This window comes from Palaemon carinicauda, chromosome 26 (assembly GCF_036898095.1).
Source record: "Palaemon carinicauda isolate YSFRI2023 chromosome 26, ASM3689809v2, whole genome shotgun sequence".
NCBI classification, from domain to species: Eukaryota; Metazoa; Arthropoda; class Malacostraca; order Decapoda; family Palaemonidae; genus Palaemon; species Palaemon carinicauda.
Genome location: NC_090750.1, coordinates 31691024 through 31712541, shown reverse-complemented (window position 1 = coordinate 31712541; position 21518 = coordinate 31691024). Strand labels below are relative to the sequence as shown.

General features: G+C 38.4%; 1 protein-coding gene across 1 annotated transcript in view; it reads right to left on the bottom strand.

Moving 5' to 3' along the window:
* LOC137619874 (dynein axonemal heavy chain 3-like) overlaps nucleotides 1–21518 on the bottom strand; it is a 328675-nt gene that overhangs the window by 120560 nt on the left and 186597 nt on the right. The window contains exons 26-30 of the mRNA XM_068350164.1: nucleotides 18882–19085; nucleotides 18037–18151; nucleotides 17670–17868; nucleotides 17183–17351; nucleotides 49–242 (exon numbers count right to left, since the gene is read on the bottom strand). Of these exons, the coding sequence (XP_068206265.1) occupies nucleotides 49–242; nucleotides 17183–17351; nucleotides 17670–17868; nucleotides 18037–18151; nucleotides 18882–19085 (881 nt within the window). The remainder of the gene's footprint in view (nucleotides 1–48; nucleotides 243–17182; nucleotides 17352–17669; nucleotides 17869–18036; nucleotides 18152–18881; nucleotides 19086–21518) is intronic.

Genomic DNA, 21518 nt, shown 5'->3' with positions numbered 1-21518 from the left:
TTATAAATAGAAATTTTTCCAGAACAAGGTACCCATGTAACAACTCACCCGGGATTCATAGTGATGAAAATATTGCAGCTTGGATTAAGTGCAAGATCAACTCCTTCAAAGATGAACCGTTTTGCTCTTCGGCTCACTGCAGTCTGGATCGTTTGAATCTGTTGACCTACCACTGACAGAACTTCCAACTCAATGCGGTTGAATTCATCAAAGCAGGCCCAGGCACCACTTTGAGCTAAGCCCTGCAGAGAAGTGAGACTCGTGTCACCATTGAAGATAAAAGAATATAATTACTTTGAATATACTAAATACACGAAAGTTTTCTATGCTAAGCACACTTTTGTGAAATTGATAGATAAAAGGCCGACATCAAAATAAAGATAAAAAAACACATATATATAGATCTGAAGTGCTTCACTCCTTACTGGTGATTGTGGACAGAGGTTGGGTATTCTTATTGAAAACACAGGTGTAATATTGTGTAAGTGAATTTGCTGAAAGACTTGCTTCACCATGGGCTGAAAAAATTCATCTTCCATGACATGAAATTCCCATTGCACACCTCACAGATTCATAGCCTCAATGTTGATTAAGGGTTGCAGGTTCCTTATTCATATTTTATTGTATAGGCATAATCACGTGAATTTCACTTCAATTAATGCTTTCCAAGCTATATCTTGCTTATTTTCCGTTATGGCTGGTGAGATGAATCACGATATCGATTTTATTAGTTATTGCGTATTATTCTATAAACACTGATATCAGTGATTTCTGTACATTAACCAATTAGAAAAGACTTGGTTTTGAGGTGTACAGTTGATTTTCTCATGATTTCAACATAATGGTAAATGGAGTCTTATATTGCTTTTTAAACATTTTTATTGTTGTTTATGGAAATACCTCGATGTTATATTTTGTTTGCCTTATTAATGGTCTTTCCAGAATCCTGATAAAGTAACATGGTCAGATTATTTTCCTAGGTACCCATGTGAGAATATCTTAAGTCCTCTAAAAATAGATCACAGCCCACAATGACCGTTAGTGAAACGAAATGATAGTTATGGAGGCTGGTGTAAAAATGACCAGAGATCGCTTTGTTATATACGTTAAAGGAATGATTAGTCCGTTATCTTATGATCAAAATGTCTAGGAAGGCCAACTTGTACTTTTCCTATTCGTTTTTTATTCAGTAGTTGGCACAGCGTGACTTTAATCTCTTAAAGAATGCATTCAAATCTCGCCAGGCTTGTTTCCGTATGCAAACATATGATTGCCATATGTAAGGCAGGCAAGGTTTTGAGGTTTAATAGACGGCTAAATCTCTGTTTTATAATATTATGAATAAAGTGTTTTAGTTTATTTTACCCCGAGAAGTAACTAAGGTGGGATCTAATGTGAACAGGAGCAGAACGGCAACTCACCTGGATTCCTTTCATCACAGGACCATCAAGTCAAAGGCTAATTATGATCCAATCAAAGTCATAATTTGACATCTATATCTTCCATATAATACATAAACGAGGGAATGTCAGAAAGAAGGAGTTCCCCAGTGTGCCATTAGCCATTAATGTAAACAGGTAGTAGGTTGTAGGTAGTAGGTTGGCCAGGGCACCAGCTTCCCGTTGAGATACTACCACTAGAGAGTTATTGGATCCTTTGACTTGCCAGATAGTAATGCATTGGATCCCTCTCTCTGGTTATGGCTCATTTTTCCTTTGCCTACACATACACCGAATAGTCTGGTCTATTCTTTACACATTCTTGTCTTTCCTCATACACCTGACAACACTGAAATTACCAAACACTTCTTCGCTCAAGCGGCTGATTACTGTACTGTAATTGTTCAGTGGGTACTTTCCTCTTGGTACGGATAAAAGAGACTCTTTAGCTATGGTAAGTAGCTCTTCTAGGAGAAGGACACTCCAAAATCAAACCATTGTTCTCTGGTCCTGGGTAGTGACATAGCCTCTTAACCATGGTCTTCCACTGTCTTGGGTTAAAGTTCTCTTGCTTGAGGATAAAACGGGAACACTATTCTATCGTATTTTTTTTATTCCTCTTGTTTTTTTTTTTTAAATGGCGTGTTGGGCAGGCTTGATAGAGCGCCCATGAATGCCTGGTGGCTTATCAAGATGTTGTCTTTTCCTTATCTAAATCTTTTTCTTCTCAAAACCATCCTTACTGTCCTCCATTTAGTTGAAGTGGCTATCCTGGAGGGTATTTAGCCTTGCATGCTGTATCGGCTCCTCCATGTTGACCAGTTTTTCCGACTTTTTTGCTGTACTCTATGAGTTTGATCAATCACTTTATTTATATTTCTTTACATATTGCTTTTGTTATCATTCTCATTAATTTAGTATTTAAGTAGGATGTCTCTTTTTTCCATCCATCCATATACCAAAGGCACTTCCCCCAATTTTGGGGGGTAGCCGACAACAACAAGAAACAAAACAAAAAGGGGACCTCTACTCTCTACGTTCCTCCAGCCTAACCAGGGACTCAGCCGAGTTCAGCTGGTACTGCTAGGGTGCCACAGCCCAACCTCCCACATTTCCACCACAGATGAAGCTTCATACTGCTGAGTCCCCTACTGCTGCTACCTCCGCGGTCATCTAAGGCACCGGAGGAAGCAGCAGGGCCTACCGGAACTGCGTCACAATCGCTCGCCATTCATTCCTATTTCTAGCACGCTCTCTTGCCTCTCTCACATCTATCCTCCTATCACCCAGAGCTTTCTTCACACCATCCATCCACCCAAACCTTGGCCTTCCTCTTGTACTTCTCCCATCAACTCTTGCATTCATCACCTTCTTTAGCAGACAGCCATTTTCCATTCTCTCAACATGGCCAAACCACCTCAACACATTCATATCCACTCTAGCCGCTAACTCATTTCTTACACCCGTTCTCACACTCACCACTTCGTTCCTAACCCTATCTACTCGAGATACACCAGCCATACTCCTCAGACACTTCATCTCAAACACATTCAATTTCTGTCTCTCCATCACTTTCATTCCCCACAACTCCGATCCATACATCACAGTTGGTACAATCACTTTCTCATATAGAACTCTCTTTACATTCATGCCCAATCCTCTATTTTTTACTACTCCCTTAACTGCCCCCAACACTTTGCAACCTTCATTCACTCTCTGACGTACATCTGCTTCCACTCCACCATTTGCTGCAACAACAGACCCCAAGTACTTAAACTGATCCACCTCCTCAAGTAACTCTCCATTCAACATGACATTCAACCTTGCACCACCTTCCCTTCTCGTACATCTCATAACCTTACTCTTACCCACATTAACTCTCAACTTCCTTCTCTCACACACCCTTCCAAATTCTGTCACTAGTCGGTCAAGCTTCTCTTCTGTGTCTGCTACCAGTACAGTATCATCCGCAAACAACAACTGATTTACCTCCCATTCATGATCATTCTCGCCTACCAGTTTTAATCCTCGTCCAAGCACTCTAGCATTCACCTCTCTCACCACTCCATCAACATACAAGTTAAACAACCACGGCGACATCACACATCCCTGTCTCAGCCCCACTCTCACCGGAAACCAATCGCTCACCTCATTTCCTATTCTAACACATGCTTTACTACCTGTGTAGAAACTTTTCACTGCTTGCAACAACCTTCCACCAACTCCATATAACCTCATCACATTCCACATTGCTTCCCTATCAACTCTATCATATGCTTTCTCCAGATCCATAAACGCAACATACACCTCCTTACCTTTTGCTAAATATTTCTCGCATATCTGCCTAACTGTAAAAATCTGATTCATACAACCCCTACCTCTTCTAAAACCACCCTGTACTTCCAAGATTGCATTCTCTGTTTTATCCTTAATCCTATTAATCAGTATTCTACCATACACTTTTCCAACTACACTCAACAAACTAATACCTCTTGAATTACAACACTCATGCACATCTCCCTTACCCTTATATAGTGGTACAATACATGCACAGACCCAATCTACTGGTACCATTGACAACACAAAACACACATTAAACAATCTCACCAACCATTCAAGTACAGTCACACCCCCTTCCTTCAACATCTCAGCTTTCACACCATCCATACCCGATGCTTTTCCTACTCTCGTTTCATCTAGTGCTCTCCTCACTTCCTCTATTGTAATCTCTCTCTCATTCTCATCTCCCATCACTGGCACCTCAACACCTGGAACCGCAATTATATCTGCCTCCCTATCATCCTCAACATTCAGAAAACTTTCAAAATATTCCGCCCACCTTTTCCTTGCCTCCTCTCCTTTTAACAACCTTCCATTTCCATCTTTCACTGTCTCTTCAATTCTTGCGCCGGCCTTCCTTACTCTCTTCACTTCTTTCCAAAACTTATTCTTATTCTCTTCATATGACTGACCCAGTCCCTGACCCCACCTCAGGTCAGCTGCCCTCTTTGCCTCACGTACCTTGCGCTTTACTTCCACCTTTTGCTCTCTATATTTTTCATACTTCTCTATACTATTACTCTGCAGCCATTCTTCAAAAGCCCTCTTTTTCTCTTCCACTTTTACCTTCACTCCTTCATTCCACCATTCACTGCCCTTCCTCATGCTGCCTCCAACAACCTTCTTGCCACATACATCACTTGCAATCCCAACAAAATTCTCTTTTGCTAACTTCCACTCCTCCTCTAAATTACCAGTTTCTCTTACTCTCACCTCGTCATATGCCATTTTCAACCTTTCCTGATATTTACTTTTTACCCCCGGTTTTATTAGCTCTTCAACCCTCACTAGCTCCCTTTTACATCCACCTACTCTATTCCCCCACTCTTTTGCTACAACTAATTTTCCTTCCACCAAAAAATGATCAGACATACCGTTAGCCATACCCCTAAACACGTGCACGTCTTTCAATCTTCCAAACATTCTTTTTTATTTCTATTAATTCTCATGCTGTCTGGAGACATTGAACAAAATCCTGGACCAGTACATCCTAGATTTCATCAATTTCGTCTACTGTATTGCAATATTCGTGGTCTTTATGCAAATATTCGAGACCTTGCAGTTGTGTCCAGACAGTATGATATTCTTTTGTGATGAGAAACTTTGGTTTCTAATATGAGGCACTCATCTGAGCTACTTATAACTGGTTTTAAGAAGCCAATAATGTTGAAAAGTGATACCATCCCTAGGGTAAGGGGAATGGCAGCGTATATTGGGACTGAATACCCTGCTCCTCATAAATCCTGTTATGAATGCGGATGCCAAGAAATTCAAGTAATAAAAATTTGTGGCAGGCATAATAACTTCTATTTGTGTTCGATCCACTGGAATCCAGTTATGGATGATTCTATCTTCAATTGTCTTCTTACCATTAGGGCTAAGATACAAGATGATAAAAAGGCCTCTTTTGTCTTTGTTGGTGATTTCAATGCTCACCATAGGGAGTGGTGAAGTTCTGTTTCTCCTACCGATCGCCATGTCTTAAGAGCTTTAGACTTTGCCTTTGAATCAGGGTGTGAGCAAATCATAAATGAAGCTACCCACAGGTCAGGTAACTGCTTTGACCTCGTATACACTGACTCCCTTGGCCTTATAACATGTAAGGTTGGTTCTCCAGTTGAGACATCTGATCATGCCTTGATTTTATTAGTAGTGAAGACTAAGCAGCGTGTCCCTGATGTATCATACTCATGTAAGATTTATATGAAATCTCAAGCAGACTGGAATGGGATTTTTCATGATCTTTTGGGCTTGAATTAGTCACAATTGTATAGAAGTGTTGATCCTGTTGTCCCTTTGAATGAGAATTTAGTCTACATAATTGATAGGCGTATCCCTTCTCGTGTCCTAAGGTACCGAGTGAAGGACAAACAGTGATTCAATGATGATTGTAGACGTGCTTATTTGGAGAAGCAGGAGGCCTATCATCTTTGCAAGCATAACAGATCAGATTTGACCTGGAATAACTATACTCAGCTTAGAGCTTTTGTTCAGAGAGTTTATGCTTCAATTGAAAAGGAATATAATCTAACCATAACAGAAACCCTTTCTGGTATAACGTAGGAACATAAGTGGTGGACTACCCTTATATCTGTACTCTTTGGTGTAGATGTAACAATTCCTCCTTTACTTAAACCAGATGGCTCAGTCACTCACTGTTCAAAGGAAAAGGCAACCCTATTGGCTGATGCGTTTGACAGTAAACAGAGTAATGAGAACTCGAACTTCCTTATTTCTGTTTACCTGAGGCTAAACTAACTAGTCTAGCTTTTCGATCTCGTGAAGGAAAAGCTACGTTGATGGACCTTGATGCTTATGGAGGTGTAGACACAAATGATAATTTACCTTTGTTTTTTATAAAGACTGCAGACTTCTTAGCTCCAAAGTTATGTCATTTTGCGCAAGTTAGCAAGAAGAGGATCCTTCAGCACTTGGAGAATTGGTAATGTTACTCCACTGTGTAAATGTGTTTGTGGGAGCTCAAATCCAACTGACTACCGCCAAATTTCCATAAATCCATATTATCTAAAGTTTTTTTACGTCTTCTGGCAAAACGTCTTAATAAATTTGCTGAACGTAATCATCTGTTCCCTAGTTTGCAATTTAGTTTTCGTACAGGCTTTGGAGCATGTGATGCCCTTCTCACAATTTACAATGCTGTACAGAAATCTCTTGATTGTGGTTAAGAAGTTCAAATGATTGGCCTTGATTTTAGTGCTTCCTTTGACCAAGTTAATCATGAGGCCCTTGTTTTCAAACTCAAACAGTTGGGTGTAAGTGGGTCGTTTCTTAGCATTATTATTGAATTTTTAAGTAATAGATCACAAAGAGTTGTTGTTGATGGGCACCATAGTGAGTATAGGAATGTGATATTTGGTGTTCCACAGGATAGTGTTCTTGGCCCATTACTTTTCATATTATACACACATGACATGTGGTATGGCCTAGAAAACAAGCTTGTTGCATATGCAGATGATGCTACTCTCTTTGCATCAATTTCATCTCCTGAATGTAGATTTTGGGATTGCTGAATCCCATAATAGAGATCTAGATAAAATTAGTACATGGTGCAAATTATGGGGTATGAAGTTGAATCCTAACAAAAAGCAAAGTATGATTGTAAGTAAGTTAATGACAGTGGCTCCTCGACATCCAGATCTCAGCATTGATAATGTTTCTTTAACTTTGTATGACTCTTTTAAAGTTTTAGGTGTGATTCTTGACCGCAAATTTACTTTTGAGAGACATTATATCTGTGTCTTCTTCAATTGCACTAAAAACTGGATTATTAAGAAAGTCTTTTCAGATTTTCGGTGATCAATCTATTCTGAAGAAGTGTTTTATTTCTTTCATTTTACCTTGTTTCGAATATTGCTCTCCTGTCTGGTCTTCAACTACTGACTCTCATCTTAATTTGTTGGACAGGAACATACGGTCTATCAAATTTCTTATTCCTGATCTAGATATTAATCTTTGGCACCGTCGTTCAATTAGTTCAATTAGTTCATTATGCATGTTGAGTCATTAGAACTTCAAAAGTTCAAACTTGGAGCAAATGTTTTTATGTTGAACAGGCTGACATAAGTCTTTTTATAGTTTATATATGACATATCTGTTGTGATGTTGTTACTGTTTTTAATATATCTCATTGTTAATTTTTTCTCATATCGTTTATTTATTTCCTTATTTCCTTTCCTCACTGGGCTAATTTTTCCTGTTGGAGCCCTTGGGCTTATAACATCGTTCTTTTCCCACTAGGGGTGTAATTTGGCTAGTAACAATAATAATAATAATGGGATATGCTCTATCATTCCACAAGATATTCTCTCAACACTCTTTGTAGTTGATCTTTCCATACCATTTGTTGGAGCTAGAATGGCAATAGTTGACAGAAATTACAACTCTCATCATCATTGTTATCATTATTTCCTCCTACACCTATTTACACAAAAGGCCTCGGTTAGATTTCGACAGTTGTCTCTATTTTGAGCTTGTAAATCAATACTTCTCCATTCATCATCTCTTACTTCACACTTCATAGTCCTTAGCCATATAGGCCTTGGTCTTCTAACTCTTCTAGTACCTTTAAAAGCCCAGTTAAAAGTTTCTTGAACTAATATTTCTTGGGGAATACAAAGAGCATGCCCAAAGCATCTCCATCTACCCCTCACCCTGATCTCATCCACACACGGCACTTGAGTAATCACTCTTATAATTTCATTTCTAATCCTATCCTGCCATTCAATTCCCAATATTCTTCTGAGGGCTTTGTTCTCAAATCTACAAAGTCTGTTGGATATTGTTTCATTGTCAAACCACTACTCATATCCATACTGTAACAAAGATCTCACTAAACTGATATATAGCGTGATATTTATATCATGTGATTTGATTTCCAAATTTTACTTAACCTAACCATTGTCTGATTTGCTTTCTTCAATCTTTCATTAAATTCCAATCCTATAAAACAGGTCCATCTCTTTTTTATGAGTATATGCTTCTTCTTCTTCTTTGCCCCTGTAGCAGTGGTCCCCAACCTGTAGCTCGCGGGCACCACGGCCCCTGCAGGACTATATTATGGTGCCCTTAAGTGTCAACCAGAAAGCTGTGAAACATTCTCCATTTTAACATTTATATATACATATATATATATAAATATATATATATATATAAAGTATATATATATATATATATATATATATATATATATATATATATATATATATATATATATATATATATCAGTTCAGTCAATAACAATTAAGAAAATATGTAATATCAATCCAGTAAAATTATTGCTTATTGCACATACGATTAGAGAGAGAGAGAGAGAGAGAGAGAGAGAGAGAGAGAGAGGGGGGGGGGAGAGAGAGAGAGAATTTGTGTTTGTGTTTTACGCGTCACAGAGTACTGCACAGTGTTGCTAAACCATTGCATACGGCACTTGTGTTATCGATGTTGATTTCATTAATACCAAAGAGAACAGTAATGGCTTTCATGGAAAAAGGGAAGAAGCTTGTTTTTGCCAATTTGGGAGAGAAGTGTGTGTGCTTGATTTGCCATGCTACTGTTCCAGTATCCGAGAAAACCAATGTAGAGAGACATTTTTTTGCACTTCACAAAAAAAAATATGATACTACATATCACTCACATATTGATGTAAGAAGGGAGAAAATTAAGCTGAAATCTGAGTTGCAAGCTCAACAAAAACCTGGAAAACATTTGCCAAAGCTTAAGCATCAACAGTTGTGTACCACCCGTGTGTCACACGATCGTACATAGTAACAACATTTCATTTTTTTTATGTATTATGCTTGTATCTTCGTTCTCCCCTCGCACTGATAAGAACCTGAAATAACATGTCTGTTTTTCTAATCGTTACCTGTTTACCGTCATCGACCGCTCCACTCGTTGGCCTGAAGCCATTCCCATGGAAACTGCAACGTCCACCTCATGTACATCTGCCTTACTCTCAGGATGGATTGCAAGATTTGGTATCCCTGAGCATATTACTTCTGACAGGGGTACCACTTTCACCTCTCAATTGTGGACATCATTAGCGAATCTCCTGGGCATCACCCTACATCAGACAACTGCCTACAACTCCGCTACCAATGGAATGGTTGAACGTTTTCATCAAAGCAGCTTTGATGTCCCGCTGCAAGGATTCCAACTGGTTTACTCAGCTTCCCTGGGTCCTCCTGGGACTAAGGACCACTCCTAAAGATGCCCTCGACGTCTCGGCAGCTGAAATGGTGTATGGCGACCCGTTGGTCGTCCCTGCCGAATTTTTTCCTCCTACATCCTCCTCCGACGATCTCCAGCGCATACGTCACGTCGTGGGAAAATTTACTCCATGTCGCCAGACTTACAAGCCCTCAGCGAAGCATCACATACCGGCAGACTTGCACTCTGCAAGACATGTCTTGCTACGCAACGTCACTAGCAAGCCACCGCTAACGCCCCCTTACACAGGCCCTTTCCTTGTGATCCGACGCAGTCCGAAAGCATTCCTTCTAAACATTCGTGGCAAAGAAGACTGGGTCTCCATTGATCGTCTAAAACCTGCTTATCTCCTGCCAGATGACCCGTCTAAAGTTCGCCTCTCTAGATCAGGGCGCCCTATTTAACATGTACAGTATGTCATTTTTAGGGAGGGAGCCATGTACCAACCGCATGTCACACGATCGTACATAGTAACGACATTTCATTTTTTGTATGTATTATGCTTGTATCTTCGCTTTCCCCTCGCACTGATAAGACCCTGAAATAACAGGTCTGTTTTTCTCACCGTTAACTGTTGACCGGTGAGCTTTTCGGTTGAACATGAAATTGCCTGTTATGTTTTGTATGCCCTTTTTGCCTGGGGTTTATGTATATATAAGCGAGCATTCTGTAATAAAATTTACTCAGTTACTTTCATCCTGCCTTTGAGTCACAACCCTCTCTCGGCTCGTCACAGCTGCATCATTCAATGTTGATCATGTCCTTATAAAAATGAAAAAAAAAACTTTAATAGGGTGAAACGATGAAAGAATGATGGTTTGAAGCATATGAATCCTTGTTTGAAAATTTTAGGAATAAAGCTGAAATTGTAGCTGCTATAAAATCCATGACTATATCAGGAAACACAATCACACGTAGAATATAAATGATGTCAGAAAATGTGTTTGATGAAATAAAAGCTGATCTTGAGAAATGAACGTGGTTTAACCTGCAATTTGATGAATCGACAGATGTGTACACAGCCCAGGTAAGTGGATTTGTTCGCATAGTTTTTTTTTCTGATGCCATAGTGAAAGAAGATTTTGTAGTGCTCTTACCGTTGACGGGGAAAACCCGTGGTGCAGATGTTTATCAAACTTTCAAGAGTTATGGTGGCTTTGTGGCACTGTGAAAAAATTATCCTGCATTCCCTTAGTTCATTGAAGGTTTAAAGGTTTAAAGGTCGCTCATGAATGGCAGAGGCAAGGGACAGTGACATTGCCCTAGCAAGCAGGACAATGCCCTAGAGACTGACCATATATTATATGATCAGCGCCCAAGACTCCTCTCCACCCAAGCTAGGACCAGGGAGGGTCAGGCAGTGGCTGCTGATGACTCAACAGATAGACCTAAAGGCTCCCCCAAACCCCCCAACCTTAGCTCACAAGGATGGTAAGGCTGCAGACACTAATTGCACTAACGAGTCTGAGCGGGACTCGAACCCCCGACTGGCAAGCACCAGGCAGAGACGTTACCAATCAGGCTATTCATTGTATCATACATCAGAAAGTGCTGTTCAAAAGTTATTAACTATGAACATGTCATGAAGATAGTTGTGAAAATCATTAATTATTTTCATGTTAGACCTCTTCAGCACAGGCTTTTTAGAGAACTTCTGGAAGAAGTGAATGTTCAGCCTGAAGACCTTCTAAGCAGAGGGAAAGTTCTTCAAAAAATTTAACAGCTTATTCCTGAAATAAAAAAATCTTTTATAAGAAAGAAGGGATTCACATGAAGAACTCGATGATCCACAATGGCTAGCTGTCTCACTTTTAAATGGAATCACATCTAAGCTCAATGAGTTAAATCTAGAATTGCAAGGACAAATGGAAACTCGGCCACAAATGATAAGTTTAGTAAATGCCTGCATAAAAAGGCTGAGCTAAGGATATCCCACATCCCTAAAGGGGTCTTACAGCACTTCCATTTGCTGCAAAAAAGACTGAACATGCAAAAATTGAAGTGGGGTGTTCGCAGATACATAAATCAGCTCAAAATAGTTTTGGATGAAATTTAAGAAGTAGTGTTCTGCCAGCACCCACATTCATATCAAACCCGTTTTGTAACAGTGATGTCAGCGACATTGCATCTCAATTTGGATTGCTTTTCAGTCTGAAAGTCTCCGACCTGGAGATTGAAATTATTACGACCCAAAGTGACACAGAACTGAGAAGCAAAGAAAATCCCCCACGATTCTGGACATTAGTAGTGTTGGAGAAATTTCCACTTCTGTAGGAAGTTTGTCAGAAACTACGTTCATGCTTCGGGTCAACATACATATGTGAATAGGGATTTTTAACAATATACATTTCAAAATCCTAGTACAGGTCACACGTATAACTGACAGTTACCTAAATGATTGCATGAGAGTGGCAGTTACAAATTACACCCCCCAGATATCCAAGTTAGCAGAAGGAATGCAGTCAGCCTTAATTCGCACTAAATTTTTGAAAGGTAAAAAATCTCTCTCTTCATATATATATATATATATATATATATATATATATATATATATATATATATATATATATATATATATATTCGGGGGAGGGCACCCTCCACTGTATTTATAATAACAGATGTAGCCCTCTGTCTACAAAAGGTTTGGGACCATTACCCTGTAGATATTTTATCAATAATTCTACGAGCGATTCCTACACCAGAGCCACACCCTGAATTCACACCTTTGTCAGTCTCATCTGCTTTCCTGTCTAATTATTCTCTCCAGTCATTCCTGGTTTTTCTTTTGACCTCACTATCAATATTGGAATACTTAGCATGCTCTACTTTGTAATTTTCATTAATTCAAAGAAAATATTTTCTGCTCTTGGTGACATCATCATCCCTACCCCTTCTCTTCTAACTCCATCTGTTCTTCCTGATATATATATATATATATATATATATATATATATATATATATATATATATATATATATATATATATTGCCTTGGTCTAAGATTTCCTTATCGATCCTCTTACAACGTGTTTCACTTAGGGCCAAGATATACAAACTATATTTCATAAATTCATTCTCCACTTACTGTAACTTCTTAATCTGATTCAATTCCCAATTTTCAGTTTTTCTTTAGTATTTATAAACCGGGAGACTCTTAGCACCTTGCTACACCCGGGATGGGGCTATACTGTCATTTTCTCTTTCCATAGATTGACTAAATCCATAGAGGATCCATTGGCTAGATTCATCAAAGGATAGACAGTTCCTTGTGATGCGCAGTGCCTATCGAAGTCAAGTGACCCCTGCCAGTACATACTAATCCCAGTAAGATCATCTGCCAGGCATCAGGAATAGAAGCCGAAGAGACAGCTTGCCTATCGCCTTAAATCCAATCCATCACCCTGCTGCCAGTGACTCCATCGAAATTTAGGGAGGCATTTCCTCCACAACCAAAGTTCTTGTTACTCCACCAGGTTGCTCATCTTCTTATATAGCCGTTGGTAAACATGGATTGCTAAGATATAATGTCTAGCAACTCTCAATAGATAAAATTATTCACTGGGCTGATATGAATGGATTTTAGTTTTTGACAGGCAAAAGTGTTGTTTTCTTGTCGAGGCCCTGATATGTACATCAAAGGTCAATGGATCCCATTTGTAAGTGAAGCTAGATTTTTATGATTGATATTTGATTGCAGGCTGACGTGGGTTCCTCACTCAGAAGCCTTAAAAGTAAAATGTCTTAAGGCTTTGAACCTTTTAAAAGTTTTGTCCTGTGCATCATGAGGTAGACTGCAAAAACTTTTTCAAGTTTATAAAGCCTTATTTTTTCAAAAAAATAGTTATGGTATGAAATATACTCCTCAGCCACCCTAAGCCTATCGAAGATTCTAGATTCTATACACCATAGTGGTATCAGATTGGCTACAGAATATTTTAGAACTTCACCTATCCCAGGCCGTCTTGTTAACACTAGAAAATTACATTTAGAACTTTACTGTAAGACTTCTATTGTTCGGTATTAGCTACAGAGATTTCCCGGTTCTTTAGGCTATCAGAGCGCAAACCTTGTAAGGCATTATAGATGTTTTGAGTTGCACCCAAAATCTCCTCAACCTTAGGGTTTTCGGGTAAAACAATTATTAAACAGTCTTGATATAGTTAGAAGTAATGTGCTTCCATTGAAAATATCATCAGCCTCTTCATGGAAATTACCAGAGATGTCTTCGGTAAGTATCTTATCAGTATAAAAAAAAGATCATGCTCGGCCAGATCACTAGCCACCCATTGAGATACTACCACTAGAGAGTTATGGGGTCTTTTGACTGGTCAGACAGTACTACCTTGGATCCTTCTCTCTGGTTACGATTCATTTCCCCTTTGCCTACACACACACCAAATAGTCTGGCCTATTCTTTACACATTCTCCTCTGTCCTCATACACCGGACAACACTGAGATTACCAAACAATTCTTCTTACTTCACTGTAATTGTTCAGTGGCTACTTTTCTCTTTGTAAGGGTAGATGAGACTCTTTAGCTATGGTAAGCAGCTCTTCTAGTCGAGGGACACTCCAAAATCAAACCATTGTTCTCTAATCTTAGGTAGTGCCATAGCCTCTGTACCATGGTCTTCCACTGTCTTTTGGGTTAGAAATCTCTTGCTTGAGGGTACACTTGGGCACACTATTCTATTTTATTTCTCTTCCTCTAGGTTTGTTAGAGTTTTTATAGTTTATACAGGAGATATTCATTTTAATCTTGTTGCTCTTCTTAAAATATTCTATTTTTCTTTGTTTCCTTTCCTCACTGAGCTATTTTTCCTGTTGGAGCCCCTGGGCTTATAATATCCCGCTTTTCCCACTAGGGTTGCAGTTTAGCAAGTAATAATGATAATAATGATAATAATAATAATAGAAGCTAGGTCTCTTTTTATGGAACATGTTGAAGAACATAGGAAATCTACTTATATATATACTGATGGTTCAAATTATGATGATGGCTTTGGATTCTGGGTATTGCTTTTAATTGTAGAGGTACACATCTAGTATCTTCTATATTTACTGCTAAACAATATGGTATATTAACCACTTGTGAAAAATAGCGTTAAAAGAGGAGGGAAATTTTGCCATTTCTAGTGATGCAAGAAGTGTTCTACAAGCTTTAGAAGTTTTCAATTCCAGTAACCCTTTAGTTTTAAAGATTTTAGAGTGGCTCTTCATTACTAGGTTGAGAGATATAACAGATCAATTTTGCTGGGTTCCAGCACACGTAGGTGTCTAGAAATGAGAAGGCTGATTTACTGGCAAAGAATGCCACAGCTGATTTGCTACCAAGAAGTTATCACATCTTCTGAAATGATCTCTTTACCAAGCATTAAGAGTGTTTTTAATAACTAGCAAGAGCACTGGGGTAGTTTAGATGGAAATAAGATGAGGGAAATAACAAAGTTATGTCTCCTTGGAGGTATAACATGATGTCCTAAAAGGGGGAGACTACTCTGTCGTCTTTGCATTGGTCACATTCGGTTGACACACGAGTTTCTGATGACTGGCCAACAATAGCCATATTGTGATGACTGTTTGGTATCTGTGACAGTGAGGCCTTTGTTGACCAAGTGCCCCACTTTTAGCACCTTAAGAAATAGATATCTGTTTGAGGCTCAAGATGAGAATGGCAGCTTCATCCTTCCAAGATATTTGGGCATCCTGCAATATTTTTAGATTTGTTTCTGAAGCAGGTCTTCTGAAACAGTTTAACTTTTATATGGACATCTGTTTCATTGTTTCAAATTCAATTTACTTTTATTCTTTATTTATAATAAAGGATATCAGGTTCAATGATATTCGATGTCAGGATGCCAGAAAACTCAAATTCAATTAATCAATCTACTATCATTTTCTGTCTTGAAGCTTCACAGTTCAAGTTCTTGTACTTGCACTTTTGCTTGCATATTCATTCCATAAGCACTCTGTCTTTCTTCGTAGGTATTGTCTTTCATCCTCTTTCTGTTTGTATTTCATTCACCTTTTCTATGTCCTTCGGCCTGTTCTCTTTATCTCTCAGTGGTCTCTCTTGTTTCTTTTCTTGTTTCTTGCATTTTTTCCAGGCTTGCTGCTCTCTAACCATCCACCAACAGAAAAATATATAGATGTATATATTAGTTTGATTTTATGCAGTGAGATCATTGACCATTTTAAAAGCACTATTGCTTGTATATAATACTCCGTGAGATTATTAGACTCTCTTATAAGTAACGTGTCTCTAAGAAGTATGGATGATAGGATCTTTCCATCACAGTGGAGACTTTCACAAATTTAGTAGATTCAGTATATTGAGGGAGGAACAATCCCTTCCTTATTCATAATAGGAATCAGTACCACTCGAGCTTTCACAAGATTGATAGGAAACCTATCTGAGGGTACCCTTCCATACAAGAGTTAAAAGACTTATAATAAAGTGTATAAACGTAAGTTCCGATGTCTCATTTAACCGTAAGCACGGAATGTATATTTGTGTGTGTTCATATATCAGACTCCTGAACTTTAAAAGCAACCGACAAATGAAGCAAGAAATATACCAAATATCCCAAAGACATGAACTTAATCTTATCAGTCTTGTGAAAAGAAATTGCATGCATGTTAGCCATACCTTTGGGTAAAAGATGACGGTCATTTTGTATCTAAAATTTGAATGTAAAGATACAATTATTATATATTCAGGGTGACAGACAAGTTTTTTGTATTCTACAACCTTAAATCAACCTCAAAACATGGTCGGTTCACTCTTAACACAAAATGACTACAGCACTTTACTAGAGGAGATATTCTAAAACCTAGATCTGTCATTTAAAGAAGCATTATCAATGCAAGATCTGGATGTTGAGGAGCCACAGTCCTCGACCTACTTACAATCATACTTTGAGTTTTGTTAGGATTCAACTGCATGTCAAATAATTTGCACCATACACTAATTTTAGCTATTTATGTATTAAGGGATTCAGTAACCATAGATATACTTTCAGAAGATGGAATTCATATGCAACGAACTTGTTTTCTAGGCCAAGCCACATATCATGCATACATAGTAGGAAATTAATGGGTCAAGAACACTACCCTGAGGAACACCAGATATTACATTCCTATAATCACTATGGGGCCTATCAACAACAATTGATATTTTAAACCTAAAAGGCACTATATAATTCCCCTTTGATGTTTTTTTTTCTTTTTAAATAAACTTAATTTGACATCATTAAGTTATTTTCGGTTTAACAATTGCTGTAAAACATAATATGAGTTAATCTATTTGGCGTTTTTGTGTAATAAATAAAGAAGAACATTTTTGCTGATAAAACATGAAAAATTATTAACAAAAAAGGATAATTAGAACATAAACAGCTCACCCCAAAGCTGCCTCCTCCATCTCTTTCATTAAATTTCCATATCACATCTACTTACTTTAAAGAATTTTCCCATGGCTTTGTAGTCTAATCCATCCGAACAGTTGAATATGATGCACTGCTTAGCCACTGCCTTGGCCAGGTCTTTGCAGGTCTCTGTCTTTCCAGTGCCTGCTGGGCCTTCTGGGGCACCACCAAGATGTAAATTCAGTGCCCCCATCAGAGTTCTAGGCCATCCAAGAAAAACACATTAAAATTTTTTGTTCTATATCATTTATTTAATTGCTAGAAATTTTAATAATAAATCTCTTTGCTCCAAATTAATACCAAACACCGTTACGAAAATGAAGATATGTATTCTAAATGCCTCTTGGAAATCACCCAAATATTGAACACTGTATTGCTTACTTGACTATGTTTTTATTTATTAAGTCATGTGTAGAACGAAGAATTGGAATAAGGCACCATTGATCTATAAAGTTAGTTGGAGTTTATCAAGACTTGTAAATGGCTCTCAGATAAACTTCAGTATCCTTTTAACTTACCTGAAGCATCGGTCAGTGAGGGGTGTGATCACCAGTCTTGAAGTATTACCCAGATATTCATAGCCATATTGTAAGCGTGTCATGATCATGTCCACGACAACTAACTCGTTGATCCAGTAATATCGGAGCTGGGACACCCAGGAAAAATCGCTGGTGGATGAGGCATTCTTTTTCATGAGTTCTTGTACAACCTCCCTCCCTAATGCATTCAGTGTACATGAAAAACACAGAATTTAACTTGTGAAATTGCCAAAATTAGTATAATCTTAATTAGTATTGACAATATCACGTATTTGCTTAAAAAAAAAAAATATCTAAATTTGGGTTCTCTTTAATAACAAGAAACTGTGAATAAAATTCAAATCACCATGAACGTATGTAACGATAAGGGCTCCAAGCGTGAGCCTTGTCCCATGTTCCAGATGTCCTCTGACCATGGTCACAACCTCTTTGATCCGAGAATTGCATACCTCGAGGTATTCCTGATAGAATGAATAAGAAGTAACGGGTTGGTAAACATTACTGACCTAATAAGAGAATCAAGAATGAGATTGTGTGAACGTGTGGTAGGGAGAGGGAGGGATGAGGGCTTGGGTGGAAGTTGTTAAAGATGGAAGATCAAGAGAGCAATAAAGGGTTACATGACTTGAAAGAATGAAGGAGGATTTGGAGAAGAAGGGTTTGATGGAGGAAGAGGATTTCGACAGAGATAGTTGGGGAGTAGCATTGAGGGAACCGAACCTTACTGTACTGGGGAACGTGGTGAGGATATGAATGAGAGAATTATGTTACTGAGTTTAGATGTACATTTAAGTAAAAATCTATTAACTTTATGAAGTTATTGAGAGATAACAAATTCTAATTATCATTGAATGAGAAAAAGCCGCTCATTAATAACAAATGCATATGATTCTAGCAAAGTAATTGGATGATATGAAAATAATACTTTCATTGACGTTTGTTTAAAAAAAAAAAATCCTTTGTAACAATGGATTTTGGAAAAAGACAATTATTTTCAGAGTGAATTTAATGAGAAGAGTTATCATTTTTTTTATTTATTCAAACGGGACAGAAAAAAAAATATGCCTTTCAATAAGTTCAATTATTGGTTGAAAGGCTTTATTTGTTTTTATAGCAAACGAAAGGACAATCTTTTCAACACAACGCCATCTTTTTCCTCATCACATAAGTTCTTATCATGAAAATACTTGCCTTGAGTCCCTTGTTAAGAATTGCATTAGTCACTTCCGTCGTCCAGACGATTTGGGCCACTGTCAGGACCACCTGTGAAGGCCATTGTGTGATCCACAATTTATGGGGCGTCGAAGGGTGATTCTCCACGGCCCTGACTGCTACATCTTGGACGCTCTGAACCATCATCTCCTCCACCTCAACCAACCAGCGTTCGACCAGTCCCTGTAAAGCACCAATAATGCAATCAAAGCTAAGCATGAAGAATTATTCATTTACAAATGTGTGAACTCATACTAACATGCATAAATCGTAACTATTGTAGATTTTGGAAATCCCAGTAGAAAGATAAATTGGAAAGTGAGGAAACAGCAAAGCATATTTCTATTTTTTTTTTGGGGGGGGGGAAGGGGGCGATTCTTTTGGTACCATTTACAAAAAAGAAAAAATCAATATCAAGGCATAGTTTAGATTTTTGCAAATGGCGGCAAAGGCCTGTCGAAAGTAATAAACAAAAGACGGCTGCTTTTCCGGTCCCATACAGCAGGGAAACCCCACTCTCTACAGGACCTCCACTGTCATTATATCTTGATCGCTCAGAGTATTCAACGTTTCATATAACGTATGCTCATTTACTTTTAAATTGTCACTGTCATACGACTCATGGAATAAGAAAGTCTTCAGTTTCCTATTGAAAGCCTTATTTTATTCAATCATTCGGATGACTCGTGGGAGCTTATTGTATAGTCTTTGGCCGCATATTTAATGGCTCTATAGCCTACAGTAGACATATATCTAGGTTCCAGTAGTTTGAAGCCATCTGTAACTATTCTCGTGTCGACACGATTTGTTGGCTGCGCAATATGTAGCAATTCTCTTAAGTATTTTGGACAACCGGTTCTGATAACTTGATGGGTATTATGGATTACCGCAATTTTTTATTTGATTTTTATCAGCCTTGCTTCTACATTTATTTGTTTTATGTAAAACTAGTGTAAAAATTCTATTTTATAATGCAGTATTTGTGAAATTAAAGTTTTTTCTGTTGAAATGCTGGTTTAACCTCCTCCCTGCTCATTATGATTTATAAGTGTCTAGTTTAACGCTTTGTTTTCTTTTCTGTGTTTTCCGAGTCCTTGGATGGAAACAGACACCGGTGTTTACCAGTGAGGAACTCATTCGCTAAAGTAAACAGTCGAGGCCCAAGGTTTCCAGGACCTACTGCAGCTGCTGGCTAAATTAAGCCTTTTGAGGATTGTGCCACCCATTGTTGACGACTTTTTGCAGGTGTATTTCTGACACCTGCGATGTTTTACAGTTCCTGCATGTTCTTTTCGGCAGTCCGCAGAGCCGACGCGTTAAATCCCAGCTTTGAGGAAGCCTCTGGAGAGACACCCCCGTCGACGTATCCTTGTCATGACCAGCTGCAGGAGCCTTGGAGCTTGTGGTGATATGTAGGGAAACAGTGGCCACGTAGGATCCTTCATTAACCTTTTTTTATTGAATTGAGGCTATATTTCCCTACCTTTGGTAAGGAGTCCTACGGAGCTACCTTATTTGGAGCTGTGGGTGTTGTTTTCTCCTGCCTCAAAGAGTGTGAGAGCATTTAGGTATTTAGTGTTTTTGTTTAGTTTAGTGCTTAATTATTTAAAATATTTAATTCTCTCTAGTTGAGAGTGTGTTGTTTCCCGTCGGGGAATGTTGTTGCAGTTACCCATTTGGGTGTTTAATTATTATTTGACTCTCTCTCCTTCGGATGCATTGGATAAAGATATGCAAAATTTGAAGATGTTAAAAAGTAGGTTAGAGCATTTAGATGTTAACAAACGAGAAGATGTACTTAATTTAATTTATTCCTTTTCAGATCTTTTTCAGGATGCTCCAGGTAGGACAAATATTTTAAGTCATGACGTTGATGTAGGTGATGCTTCCCCTGTGATGCAGAGTCCTTACCGGTTGAACCCCGTAAAGTGGGATTTGGTCAGAAAAGAGATAGAGTATATGTTGAAACATAACCTTATTCAACAATCAGTAGGTCCCTGGAGTTCTCCTATCGTATTAGTAAAGAAAGCAGACGGTATGTTTCGCATGTGTGTGGACTACCGTAAAGTGAACGCCCATACGAAAAATGATTTTTTTCCTCTCCCTCGTATTGATGATTGTCTGGATCGGATTGGTTCTGCCAAATTTATTTCTAAGTTGGATCTTTTAAAGGGTTATTGGCAGGTTCCTTTGTCCGACCGAGCTCGTGAAATATTCGCCTTTGTTACTCGGTTTGGCCTATACGAGTGTAAGGTTATGCCTTTTGGAATGAAAAATGCCACATGTACTTTTCAAAAGCTCACGAATAGGGTAATTTGTGGCTCGAAAGGAGTGAAAATTTATATTGATGACTTGGTAGTATATAGTAATGACTGGGATACCCACATGCTAAGGTTACGTAAGGTTTTTGAAGCCCTTAGGTATGCAGGGTTAGTTGTTAATTTGGCTAAGTGCGAATTGGGTCAGGCCAAGGTTTGTTATCTGGGTCATGAGATTGGTTTAGGTCAGGTGGCTCCAAAACAAGCTAATCTCGAGGCCATTATAAATTTGAAAAGGCGTGGTAATATTAGAGAGGTAGGAAGAGTGCTGAGTATGACGGGTTATTACCGCAGATTT